The 13,347-nt window shown below is 40.5% G+C and overlaps 1 protein-coding gene across 2 annotated transcripts in view; it reads left to right on the top strand.

Annotated features, from left to right (window-relative positions):
- lars2 (leucyl-tRNA synthetase 2, mitochondrial) overlaps positions 1-8,916 on the top strand; it is a 43,173-nt gene extending 34,257 nt beyond the window's left edge. The window contains exons 17-21 of one of the 2 annotated variants that reach the window (XM_042490700.1): positions 520-689; positions 1,600-1,677; positions 1,771-1,882; positions 5,260-5,387; positions 8,143-8,916. In XM_042490700.1, the coding sequence (XP_042346634.1) occupies positions 520-689; positions 1,600-1,677; positions 1,771-1,882; positions 5,260-5,387; positions 8,143-8,322 (668 nt within the window). In that variant the 3' untranslated portion in view covers positions 8,323-8,916. Of the gene's footprint in view, positions 1-519; positions 690-1,599; positions 1,678-1,770; positions 1,883-5,259; positions 5,388-8,142 lie in introns of those variants that run through there. The other variant, XM_042490702.1, reaches the window with a different exon arrangement.
- The last annotated feature ends 4,431 nt before the right edge of the window (positions 8,917-13,347 follow it).

The raw sequence follows: 13,347 nt of genomic DNA, 5'->3' as shown, positions 1-13,347 counted from the left end.
TCAATATGACACCGGAGCATGTTAGTTTTGAGACTAAGCGCCCTGACACACCAAGCCGACCGTCAGTCATTCGTCAATGTCAGGCCCTTGCCCGGTGTCTGTCGCCCTGTTTTTTACAGTGTGTTCTGTGCCAATGGCACTACTCAGCCCTTGTCAGATTTTTTTCTGCTAAATAACATCTTGAATCTATCCTGTCATTCTTCCGGTTTCCGTATTTGATTAAGGAATACAGACTACCGTCACCTGCTGGTATCAAGATTTATTTTCTCTCACACATGGGGCAGACAACTTGTTAATTGGCTGCAGGCTGTAGTCTTTGCGGTGTGCTCAGGTGCAAATTTTTTGGCCAAGATACAGGCGAAGTGAGCAACAGTCAGCCTTTGATGTCAGTTTGGCGTATCCGTGCCTTAAGAAACTATTATTCAGTTTTTGTCAGGTTTTTTTTCCAGATGAAAAACATCAATTTTTAAATGTTTTTTTCCCGACAGTGTGTCAAAATATCCTTTTCTCTTGTGTCAGCGGATGCCCTTCCCGGGGTTCTGCGATGGCAGTCTCGTCTCTGGCAGCTGGTGACCAAGCTGCGGGGAGCTCGGCAACTCGGAGACATCCCAAACCCGTCCCTACTGAAAAAGAAAGAGCTGGGAGAGACTAAGAAGATCTGGCAGAACAAGAACTACGCTATTGGAGAGGTATAGCTTCAGACTGGCATCAGTCTGAAATAAATGGCTGAAAATGTCTCATGGTGACATTACACTCACAGTTAGTTATTGCCACAGTCATTACCAGTAGGGGTCAGTAATGGGCTCATATTCAAAATTACAACATTTCACAGCAAGTTGAGGTTCATCTTCCTTCAATAAGATAGGTGAATCACCCAGTTGCAGCTGTCACCTTTGGTCTATTTTGAGTTTTTTTACCCTTTATCTGCGGGGGGTTATGCTTTTTCCACTGCACCACACTCAGTTATAAGGTACTGTATGATGGCATGGTCCAAAGTAATATGCCACTCATTACACAGCCCAGCAGCACATAGTCCTGAGCTCCAGCCTTTCCATCCAACACTGAACATCCGCTGCAACCTGAAACCCCCAGAGTAAAGAGTTAAAGAAGGAGGGGATGGAAATTGATTTTAAATCCACTCCGACTCTTTTCACACTTTATAAATAGCCTCCTTTGGCTGCCAGGTTTGATTCTCTCTGTACACCCCTCAGGGCTGGTGCTTTTAAAGGACCTCAGGCTGTTTGCCATAAGCCCCCAAAGCCGAGGCCGTCCTTTGATCCGTCCTTCAGAAAAGCCTCAGTGATCGACCTCCTCCTCCCTAAGGCCCATCCCAAATGGGTTCTTCTTCCCAGAAGGCTAAGCGGGGCAGTGTTTACATGCTGTGTGCCTTCAGCCGGTTCACATGGTGATAACAGGAAGGAGGCTCTTCTTTTGGACCTGTTGTTGTTTTCTATTGAGTCTTCAGAGGCAGACTACTAAATAATACTGTTAATCATCTGGGAGTATCCACATGTCCAGTAGCCAAAACAGAACATTGAGCGTAAACTTTATAGTTTTTACCGACTGACTTTGTCACATGTTTTTTATTTGTGCTTTCAGGTGACATCTCACTTCACGGAGGACTTCCTCTTCAACGCAGCCATTTCTCGCCTGATGGGACTCACTAATACACTAACTGTAAGTATGACTTCCGGTACCTTGAAATAATGATGTCACATTTATTACTAAACAATGTGGAAATCACTTTTTTTTACCCATGTCTGTGTTCAGAGTGCAACAGTCAGGGTGTTGCAGCACAGTGTTGAGTTTGAGGAAGCTCTGGCTGCACTGGTTGTGATGACAGCACCCATGGCCCCTCACCTTGCTTCTGAACTTTGGGCAGGTTGGTGACATGCACATTATTGACACATTATAAATCATGCACTTAGACACTGGTACACCGCTCCCTGTCATGCCTAAAAACATCCCCCAGCTGTTCTAAAATTAGTGTAATCCATGACCTCAAGTGGCTTTATTGCATTTATAAAAATAAAAAACATTCATAAATAGACACACAGCAATAAAGATACAATAATTTATTGATGATCATCCTTCCAAAAAGCAATGTAGTTAAGGCATTCAGCAAAGTGGTTGCCAAGCAACACACACAATATGGAGCCAAAGACGATCACCCCCATGGGCATTTGTATACCCAATGTTAGGAGAAAGAACAAAAAGTTCCCATAATGTTGCAGTTCCACATATGTATCTACTATCTGCAACTATTATGCTCACTTACCCCGAGCTGTGTTACTTACCAGTAATATAGTTTTGTTACAGTGCTACGTTACTTTTTGTTTCTACACTGTAACACACGATAGCGCTAACGATTGACAACACAGAGAAAAGTGAGCATAATAGAATAAAGATAAAAAATGGAAGCTAGCTAAAGTTACATTGTAAAGTAACATAGTTAACTTAGCACAGATTGTTAGTGTAGTATGTTAGCTTTGGATGAGGCTAAAGGGCAGGTGGATTGGGCGGCCAGGTATTTCTCCAACAAAGTGACAGCACACAGTGGGTTTCCTGACTGCTCAAACATAACTCCCCGGAGGCTGTCTTTGTTTCTTTGGTCAGCGCCTTTGTTATTTTTTGTGCATTCATTGAATGATAGCATAGCGTGGTCCGGTGATGATGGTTTTCTGTAGGCTGACGTGGCAGTTAGAGCTGCCCTGGTTCCCTTGTCAAAAAGCCTGTGAGTTCTTTTCCATTAGGTTTTGGATTACTGCTGAAAAGGATTATGATTAATTATGATGTTTACACATTTACTTCAGCAAGATAATCTTCCCAAATGAGCATGACTTTTAGGATTTTTGAGGCATAAAAGCAGTCGGCAGTAGTAAAAAGCTAACATTAGGCTATGAACTACACTGCTGCCGCATGATTTAACATTTCTACCATAACAACGCTTCAAAGCCGTATTTGGCACGATGATGTTCTGTAGTCTCCTTAAGCCACTTGTTAGCAACCGCTTTTTTAAGACGCACAAAAGCTTCAAGGTTTGCGAGTGAGGTATTGACTGACATATTTTGTGTTGTAGAACACAGTACCTAAAACTCTCTTAGACTTGCATTAACCACAGACTTTATTTCAGGCCTCTAATCAAAAAACAGTTTAAAAAAACACTGATTTTGAGACGAGACAACGGGATTATTGAAATTCTAACAAATCTTTTGGTTTGGGGACTCATTCCTGAAGCACTTCATATCATTGCAGATGATAAATGACTCAGGCTTCAGTTGGTGGTAGCCCTCTTAAGCTCTGCCTCAGATATGACAACAGACTATTTGGTGCATAAACTGTGATGTGGTCTCAGATGTCTGATTATAGAATATTTTACAACAGCTTTGACTTTCAAATGACAAACCTGGAGATGGCACATCTTGCACTTAATGTACATTGTTATTTAATACGTTTTATGCATTTGTTTTAGATTGTGAATATCAGTGAGATCAAGGATGAAATTTTGGACTGACACGGTGACAAAAGTATGTGAGGTTTGTGGTAAAATGAGGTTATTTCAAATGTCTGTAAGGGGAAGTTGGCTCAGACAAACGTGCTATTTATCTAATACCACTGAACAGCAGGGGTGTAACCAACAGCTGTTGAGTCACCAACTCTTTTAACTGTAATAAATCCTTGAAAAAAAACAACAAACCACTTATAGAGAACCAACAAACCTGCTCTTTATCACATGAAAAGCACTCAAATTTGGTAAATTTCAAAATGGTTCAAATCATGTACAGAATTAAAAAACATCTACCACCTAAAAGTAGTTTCAATTAAACGGAAGTTTACATGTTTTAGAGGAATTTGTATTTTCAAAAAGCAGTTAGTGAGGACTAACATTAGATATCATTGTATTAAAGTTAACAGGGTTAGTTTATGCAACAGATGTAGTGTGGAGTAGAAAACATTTATCGAATTTCTTTATTAAAAACAACATATTGAGGGGACATGAAATGGTAGAACAGAGAGTAACGAGTACAGGCACAATAAGACAGGATACAAGATAGTGCTTTTGATAGTGTGACTTTGTTTTCTGCATTGATGTGCTTTCTTTGTTTTGTAATGTGCATGTGTATGTGTTTTTTTCAGACTGATCTGTTCTTGTTTTGTCTTAATTCTTGTTTGACTTGATTGCTATGTGGCTGGTGAGTATTGGGGCAGAAACTAGGAGTATTTATGTTAAAAATTAAGTTTTTTTTCAATATAAAATTGAAAACATAGGGGGTAGGATTTGATAAGTAGTCACTTCCTTCCGCTCTTTTTCGGACATGAAATGCTTAGAATGTGTACTGAATATGTCCAGTGGGTATTGTGGTGTTGTTATCTTGATTTTTTTTTAAACTTATATTTTACTTTTATTCTCCCATTTGATTTGGCATGTTTGAAATAAAGATCTAAACAAAAAAAACTAAACAAACAAACTAAAGCCATACAACTGTAGGCTTAAATATACTCATTGTCCATCAAATGAAACTGAAAGTAGTGATTTTTGTCTTGGTCAAGTGTAGAAAACAAACAAAGGAAGGTGTAACGTCACTTTTTGTGCTGTGTGTGAAACCTTGCCCCCGCACTGGCCTGGAGGACATCCCCTTATTGTCGATGACACACGTACACTCTGCACACAGCTGAGAAAAGAGGTTCCGGAAAAACATATTGTCCAGCTGATAGCGGCGGTCAGGAAAACCTGACAGATAGCCACTGGGAGGAAGAGGTGTGTGTGTTTTGAATGAGTGGCTGTGTGCATTTTGTTTGTGCTCACACGTGTAGTTTTTACGACATGCTAGTGAGAAACTTGAACTCTCCTGCTCCCAGTCACATTGTTTTTTTCGCTCCTGCTCGTCTGTAACTCTAACACACAGTTCAGGATAGAGGAAGTTCACATCCTTCCCTTGGGCCTCCAGAGGGATGTTCACTTAAATCAGGACAGGGGATGGTGGTGGTGTTGTTTGACCCTTCATCGAGTTTCTTTTTCCTGACATGGAAGCAAACAAATCTGGTAAAACAGCAGCATAAAAGTCAACCAAAAAATTTATCTGGTTTGCTTCAATAAAAGACAACCTGCTCCGGTCTATTTTCAGTAATTGTTTTTCTTCCCGCCACTTGGCCAAGTCAGTGTAGTTTCTGTTTAAGAGAGCCTCGGCTCAGTGAATCATCTCTGCAGCGTGAAAGCAGGTGTTTCAAATGTTGTTCCTGTGTTTTTTTTTTTCACAGGTCTTTGCCAGGTGAAAAACCCCCTCACCCCTGTCCTTCAGCGAGGAGGAGACGTCCTGCAACAGTTCTGGCCAACTGTGGACCCCGAATACCTGGAGGCCCCTGATTTTGTGGAGCTGTCTGTAATGGTAGGATCACACACACACACACACGCATGCACACACATACTCGCGATCTTGTGGATGTTTTTTTTTTCTGTGAATGTATGGATTTGGATAAGCAGGGATCTCACAGTCCTGGAAAAACCTGGAAAAGTCATGACATATCATGATCTAAATTTCCAGGCTTGGAAAAGTCATGACATTTTGTTGTGCGTAATGAATCTTGTAATGAATCAATGATCTTCCATGGATAATATTCCTTGTAATGTAACATAACGGCAAAATTATTCTCTGAAGGTATTGATGTAATAGCTCAATTACGCATCGACGTGTGACGTTTTGTTTGTTTTTGTACATTTCTTCATTTTCTCCCAATGTTCTGTCGCTTCATCCATGTATGCCAGCTAGCTGAAGTTGTGTTTCAGTACAGTTTGAATCAGATTCGTTTGGAAAATGCTGGGCAAGTAGAGCAAAAAAAACAAAAAAAATTATTATGGGTTCTTGAAAAGTCCCACACATTTTCATGGACAACATTTCAAATGTTTCCCATGAAAATGTGTGGGAACTCTGAAGAAAGAGTGGACAAACGTTGTGCCACAGTCGTGCTCATGAAACTTAACCGCACCAAAACACATAATTGTCAAGCTAAAAAACGAAGCTCTTTCTTTTATTTTATTCTTTTTGAACATAAATGTTTTCTCTCAGCCCTTTGCTTATTTATACATAACTTTATTAATCATTATATGAACACGTTTGCTCTTGCAACCAGAGCCATTTTCACTCACTCTTCACTCTTAAACCATATGTCTTTGGTCCATGATTACTTTCAGAGTCTGTAATTTTCAAGAGAGCCTATGATTACCGTGTGTGTGTGTATGTCTGTGAGTGTGCGCTTTTGTGTGTGTGTCCACACGTGTGTGTGTGTGTATCTGTGTGTCTATGTGTCTGCATGTCAAGTGGTGTGCTTTAAGCTAAAAAGACAAGTGGGTCAATGATTAAAAGCCAGGAACAGAGCGGCTGTGTTATTCCTGACTCACTGTTACTCTATCACTCTCATTTCTTGTGCCTTTTTTTTCTGCCGTGAGCTCAATCACACACATAGAGAAAGCTCTCGGTCTGGCAGTGCATGTCATCATCGACTGTGTGTGTGTGTGCATGCACATTCAAAGGCATTAAGACAATCAGAGAGAATACGAGCTATTGTTCAGAAAACCAACTTGGATCAGATCGAGACATCTCACATGTTAACAATGGCATGGACGAACACACATACGTGTCAGTCTTCAGTGTCCTCAGTATTGGCTCAGTTAAGAGATAAAAGATGAAAGTGCTTTAATCTGACTGTTTTCTCTCTAGAGGGTCGTACCCCCAGAAAGAACCTGCTAACCCCCACCCCCACCCACACACACACACACACACACGCGCACACCCACATGATCTGTGACGATAGCAAGAACGCACAAGACAGATATGAAAGAAACCCGTAGAGTGTGTGTGTGTGTGTGTGTGTGTGTGTGTGTGTGTGTGTGTGTGTGTGTGTGTGTGTGTGTGTGTGTGTGTGTGTGCGCGCGCGTGTGTGTGCGCTATCTTTGTGAGGACCAATATCAGTTTAAAACCATGGCAGTGATGACATCTCTGCATTGTGACTGTTGGAAGGTTAATACTTGGTTTTAAAGTTAAGCTGGAGATAAACTTGCTTTTAACTATGTGTTTGCATGTGCATGATGGGTTTCCCCATGCATCCTACTTCTGCAATATGCACACGACTGCTAGAGGCAGTATAGTGATGACGTGTTTGTTTTAAAGCCCTTACATACCATCTATGGTGCCTCTATTTTCTGCCATAATCTGTGAATTAGGATCATAGTAACCTTGACTGTCACTATGTTTATTGTTTACATCATGCAAATATTGAAGTTATTTTCAGTCTGAGTTCTTTGGTACCCTCTAGTGGAATTGTAACACACATAAGCAAGTATGTAAGCAATTCCATTTATGACACAGCTGGTTGTCTATAAGATGGCGTTGTTAAAAAGCAAGTACACCTCTGCTTTTAGGGTTAAGATTAAATGTGTTTATGTGTGTACAACTCTGCTCTCTCCATAATCATATTTGCTCTGTCTGTGAGCGAAAATAATTCTCTTTTACACATCTTTACTTGTGTATTCTTGTTTTGTTCTTGTTCCCTTCTTGTACATCTCTCACACACAAGTCATAAATCCCATACACCCAATGTAGTATACACCCTGTCTGCCCTCACACACACACAGTACATATATTTGAGCTTCCAGTGCTCTATGATGATGTTGATGTTGGTTTTCCTTCAGACTGAGCTCTCTGTTGTGGGCTCCCTCAGCCCTGTGGAGGCAACCTCACTCCTGCTGTCCTTTAATCACGTACTTGGGTATGTCCCAGAAAGGAGGCCAAGGCTGAGCGGCTTCAGACACACACACACACACACACACACACACACACACACACACACACACACCATTGACTTTCAACCACTTCCAGAAACATGATCACATTCACGGTGTGCACACATGCACTTGCTTCTAAACATTACAAGACTGAGTTGCCTGTCCCATACCTACCACTAACTATGTGTTTTAAGGGTTCACTGTATATGTGGATGCAGAGGTGGAGCCTGTTATTTTGGGCCTGTCATGCCAGGAGAGAAAAGTTTGGGTACAGTCTGAAAAGGCAGAAATGCTTTCAGATGGATATTTTTAACAGATTGGTAACTTGTCCCATCTATTTATGTCTTAATTTTCACCCTCAGATAAACAACAAGGCCTGCGGGACAGTGACCGTTCCTCTGCAGGTGTCCAAAGATTTGGAGCGGGTGCAGAAGCTCATCCTGGAGAGCCCGTTAGGACAGAAGCTTCTTGGCGAGCGCAGCATCAAGAGAGCCATCCTCTCTCCCAGGACAGCTCTCATCAACTTCCTCATCGAGCAGTGATGTTTAGGCATTCACCGCTACTTTTGTAACTTCTAGATGGCTGTGAGTGCCTGTCAATCAGTAGCTCTTATTACACAGAGATCGCGCTATATGGCCTCTACAAAGACCCATCTCTACACCGCCTTTGCATTTCTTACACAGAACCAAACAACGGCTCCAGTATGTGATTTGAGATAGCATGCCAGCATCACGGAAGCAGAAATAACGTGATGGATGTGACCCACATAACAAAAGCTTGGGCCTTTGGTGACACTTTCTGAACAATAAAATTGAATTCTAATTCTAATTCTAAAATTCAAATGTATTTAAGAAGCCCATTATATTGCTTAAAGGCAAGACAACTCTGTCCCCCCAATTCAGAGATTGTACTTTTTATACAGAACGGTGAGGTGGCATAACGGCACGATATTCCCACCTTGTAAAAGGAGCTACTGACTCTGACTGGAAAGAGAAACAAAAGAACTGGACTTTTATGTAAATTAAGACAAAGTAAAAGAACAGTTGCTTAATATTAATTATCATAACTTCAATGTAAATATGTCTAAAGGCTGTTTTATTTATATTTAACCTTTTTTAATAAAAGAGGCAGCTGAGTTTGTCGTGTTTTTTTTAAAATCCTGAAGCCAGATTTACCACCTGTCTCTTTCACATCATCCCTGGGTCAAGTCAGACCCTCTTGACAATCACACATGAACCAAACACCACTTTAGATTCCACTCATCCTTCAGATTCCCTTAGTCTCCCGTAACACCACTTCCAGCATCGCACCCCAGACCACAACCTCACACCTCTGTGTCTGCCATATTCCTGTCAGGGCTGAGTCACACAGTCCAGATCTACCTTATCAGGGTTTGTCTCCACCTCTGCTGCTGCTTTTAGCCACAGATCTCTTCTGAACATCGTTTGGCTTCATGGAAGTGACACTGCTCTGTGAACCCTGTCGCCATCAAAAGGTTTATTTGAGGTTGCTGAAGGGCCTAATGTGGTTGGGGATTTTTCAGCTTGCCACCGTATCACGTTTGTCCATTGTTGCACTGTGCCTGTTCATCAGCTTGGTGCCTCTGTCTCAGCATATGGTGACATGACTCAGACATCAGCGCTGTCCTGGCAGAGCAGCAGCAGCAGCAGCAATGAAATGTACCCATGTATACACCCACTGGCCTATCTTTACAGGCTCGGTGAGTAAGCACTTACTTGATACGTACAACCCCTTTCAGGGCTCACGTCGCCTGTGAGAGTTTTTGGGAGCTGTGCAGCAAAAGTCTCATATTTTGTCTGGTTAGAGTCAGTGTTTGAATGAACAAGAGGTTATTAGATCTCTTTGAAAAGTGAGATGCACGTTTGCAAGGTCAGCTTCCGTTTGAGGAAGTGTTTTATTTTTATAGCATAAGATATTCAGCATGTGACTGATAAAATCATGCTGTATCACATTATGAAAAGCAACAGAGGGCGTGTTTTTTATTAAAACATGATAAATAAAAAAAAAGGTGTAGACAGACAGAAAAACATAACATTCTTCACTTAGCCTTGTTTCCATATTTCTATCTCTGACCATCAGGTGACAGGAAAAAGCTCCCAGGAGACACTGAATAACAGGAAACCAGGAATAACCAGGAATAAGAGGAGGTGAGCAGAGAGCCAACGCTGTGTTAGTTATTCTCGGTATTGTCTCAGATTCCATGAATTTGATCCCAACCAGATGCTGCAACAGCACAAATCAGGCAGTGGGTGTATGCTGGAAAAAGATAGAGTAGCATTTTTTTTCTGTCACCTCATTTTTTGTGTGCTGTGTTTTCTTTCATGATTTTAGACTGGTTACATGAGACTGGATGAATGGGAGGTAGTTTCTTACCTCTGATCTCTTCTGTTATTTTGTGATATTGCTGCAATTTTCTCTCCTTGCTAGTAGCACCAGCTAATGACCTGAACTGAACATTAGGCTGCTGTTGCCATGTAATTGGAAAGAGCATCATTGTCAATTTAGACTTGGTCAGAAATAGCCGGAAACACTTAGCAGACTGATTTTGTTTATTTTATTTTTTTAAATAAATAGATAAGTGGGACATTTTTGAACAGTGCTTTCCAGCAAAATGAGGTCTGAGCCGAAACTGATGCATTCCCTCTCATAATTAATTTTGTCACTAACAGCCCCTGGAGTCATATAACACTTTTTGTCAGCTCTGCAGTTTCCATGACGACTAGAATTATTGAATAGGCAACAGAATTCAACTGTGACTCCCTTTCTCTTCAGACCACAGTCGTCATCTTTCGTACACACAAGTTGTACAGCATGAATTTGCTTTGATGAGTTCTAGAAAATCACTTCCCTTTCTTTTAAGAAACTCTGCTGGTGAAAAAAAAGGTGGGTGGGGTGCACAGCGGTGCAGTCAGTCACCCTCCACTGCACCAGCGCAGTCCCTGGACAGGGCTGAGTATTCTCACAGGGGGACGCAGTAATGCCACAGCTCATTATCTCGCAGGCTGACCTCAAGGCTGGTAATTTGGTCATCCATGGATGTTTCTTGTGTGAGCTCATTGTTTAAGCAGAAGTCCTTTTGTTGTTTGGGGGATAAAGCTTAACTCTTGGCATGCATGTGAAGAGCACCATACTTGCCAAAGTTGTTCATTTATGTACTGTACATCTCCATAGTAACTTAGTCTTTTAGTTATTTCGGCCTTTTCTGAAGGTGGAATAGGCTATACTCAACCCTGTGCACAGGAATGATGCACATATTTGTGTTTGTATTTCCTATTCACATATTTGAACATGTTTACTTTTCTCATACATTTCTTGTTCTTAAGCAGATATTGTACATATTTCTTACATTTGTATGCACATATTTGTGCATATTTTTATATTAGAAATATTTAAATTTTTGTACACGTTTCATGCATTTGTATGTACATATTTGTACATATTCCTTATATTTCTTATGCACATATTTATATATGTATTTGTTATATTTTTATTAGAAATTGTAGCAGGAAGCAAATTTTACCTTCTACTTCTTATATCTGTCTAATTTCTTATTATTTTTCTATGCCTATATACTCTTTAAGAGCAAATGTCACATATCCCAATTTTGACCAGAAATTAGTAGTAGTAAATATTTCTGAGAACACAGATGTGATGTTTTTCCATATCTGTGTTCATATTTGTGATTTTATACACTGTATGTAATCCTTATTGTAGATGGAGTTTATAGTACAGTATAGGTGTTGGCCAGTATTATTTCCTCATACACACACACTCTCTCTCTACTTTCTTATCTGACACAGCTGTTAAATCCATCCATTTCCATCCATCCAAAACATCTGTTGTTAAGTACTCAGCACACTGTGGCTGTGTCTTGCTCATTGCTGCAGCTGTTTAAAAGTAAAAGCCTGCTGACCCATTTGAATTTGACTGAATTTTGCAGTTGCATATGCTTTTATGCAAATATATTTGCTTTGCAGTGTAACAAACCAGCTCAAAAACCATCAGTCTAAGGGGAAATGGTGTTGTAAGATGTGCGGAATATAAAGCCATCTGGATAAAATAAATAAAATTGACTTCACCTGTTTCCCACATGATTGCAACGGATACCTTAATGAAATTTTGAGAATTTGGCTGCCTGAAGAGATAGTACTGTACATAGCAATGGAATGGATTATTTACATCATCAGAAGTCAAGGAAATATCGTGAATGTTTTTGCCTATCCCCTTAATGTGCGAAGTGTTTCAGTACTGGTCTAGTTTAATTAAGTGCTAAGGACACCATCGGGCAATTCAACATAACTGGTGAAAACAAATGATCTCAAGTTTTCCAAAACTCCTGTTGTTACAACACATTAGAATTAACCTTTAACTGAGACCAGGAGATACCACAGAATGCAACTGCAAATCACAAGCACTTAAATGTTAGCAAGATACCACTCAAAAATGTCCATATAGGTTTAAATTTTTAAAGTCAATCCGTAAATGTCAGTTGAGACAGCTTTATTTTTATAAGTGCCAATATATCGAAACTTTGTAGCTCCTGTCATTCATTCAAATACTGACTTATATGAATAACAACAGTTTGCATGTGAACATGAGCTCTGAGGTTTTACTACAGTAATACCCTCAGCTTATTGTACGTGTGAGAAAAAAGAGTGAGTTAAGCCTACTGCTTGGAGGGAATGCTGCGTTATGGTGACTGTTTCCCAAACATACAGATGGCTGTGCCTTATAAACCTTCTGTTTTAATTATGCAGCCGGCAGCAGCCTTGAGGCCCCCTCATCATACTGGCTCAATGTTTTTTCACATCAACTGGTGCTGTCAGACAATATATTTAAAACTCAGGCTCCATCCAGGACACAAATAAAGTGTGTCCCCATGTGTTTATTGGGGGATTGAGCATTTGTTTCCATACACTTTATGAGTTCATCTGATTGTACCCCAACTCTGTCTCAAATATTCCAGCCAGGGTCAGGACACAATGCGTAGGGGTCACTGTGTGTGTGTGTGTGTGTGTGTGTGTGTGTGTGTGTGTGTGTGTGTGTGTGTGTGTGTGTGTGTGTGTGTGTGTGTGTGTGTGTGTGTTTCATGAGCAGGAATGTGTGACGTCATTCATCCAAAACAGAAGGGGCACTGGCACTGTAAATAGCCCCCCTCAACCACAAAAAACACACCCATACAGTAGTCACAGTAGTTTTATGGGTTCACTTTACTACATAGATTGTTTATGAGATTTGGGAAACTTTAAAAAGTTGTGTTGGAGTGCCACAGGACTTCCTAGATGCATCCTAAAAATAATTATCCGCCTCCCATTTGCTTTACTTTAGATCTCTTTCCATAATTAAGCAAGATACTTTTGTAAAAACGGCAACATTACACTGTAAAAACACTCCAAAGCTCTGCATTGAAGGTCTTAATTAAAGGAATACTTCACCCACAAAATGACCATTTATAAATTAATTAGCCATGCCATGTTACCTTGGATTAGAGAAGAAAACGTTTCTCTCACATGCCTTCATGGAAAACAGCAAACATATTGATTTAT

Source organism: Plectropomus leopardus, chromosome 7, assembly GCF_008729295.1.
Source record: "Plectropomus leopardus isolate mb chromosome 7, YSFRI_Pleo_2.0, whole genome shotgun sequence".
Lineage (NCBI taxonomy): Eukaryota > Metazoa > Chordata > Actinopteri > Perciformes > Serranidae > Plectropomus > Plectropomus leopardus.
The sequence above is the reverse complement of the archived record's forward strand: the minus strand, read 5'-3'. Positions and strand labels throughout refer to the sequence as shown.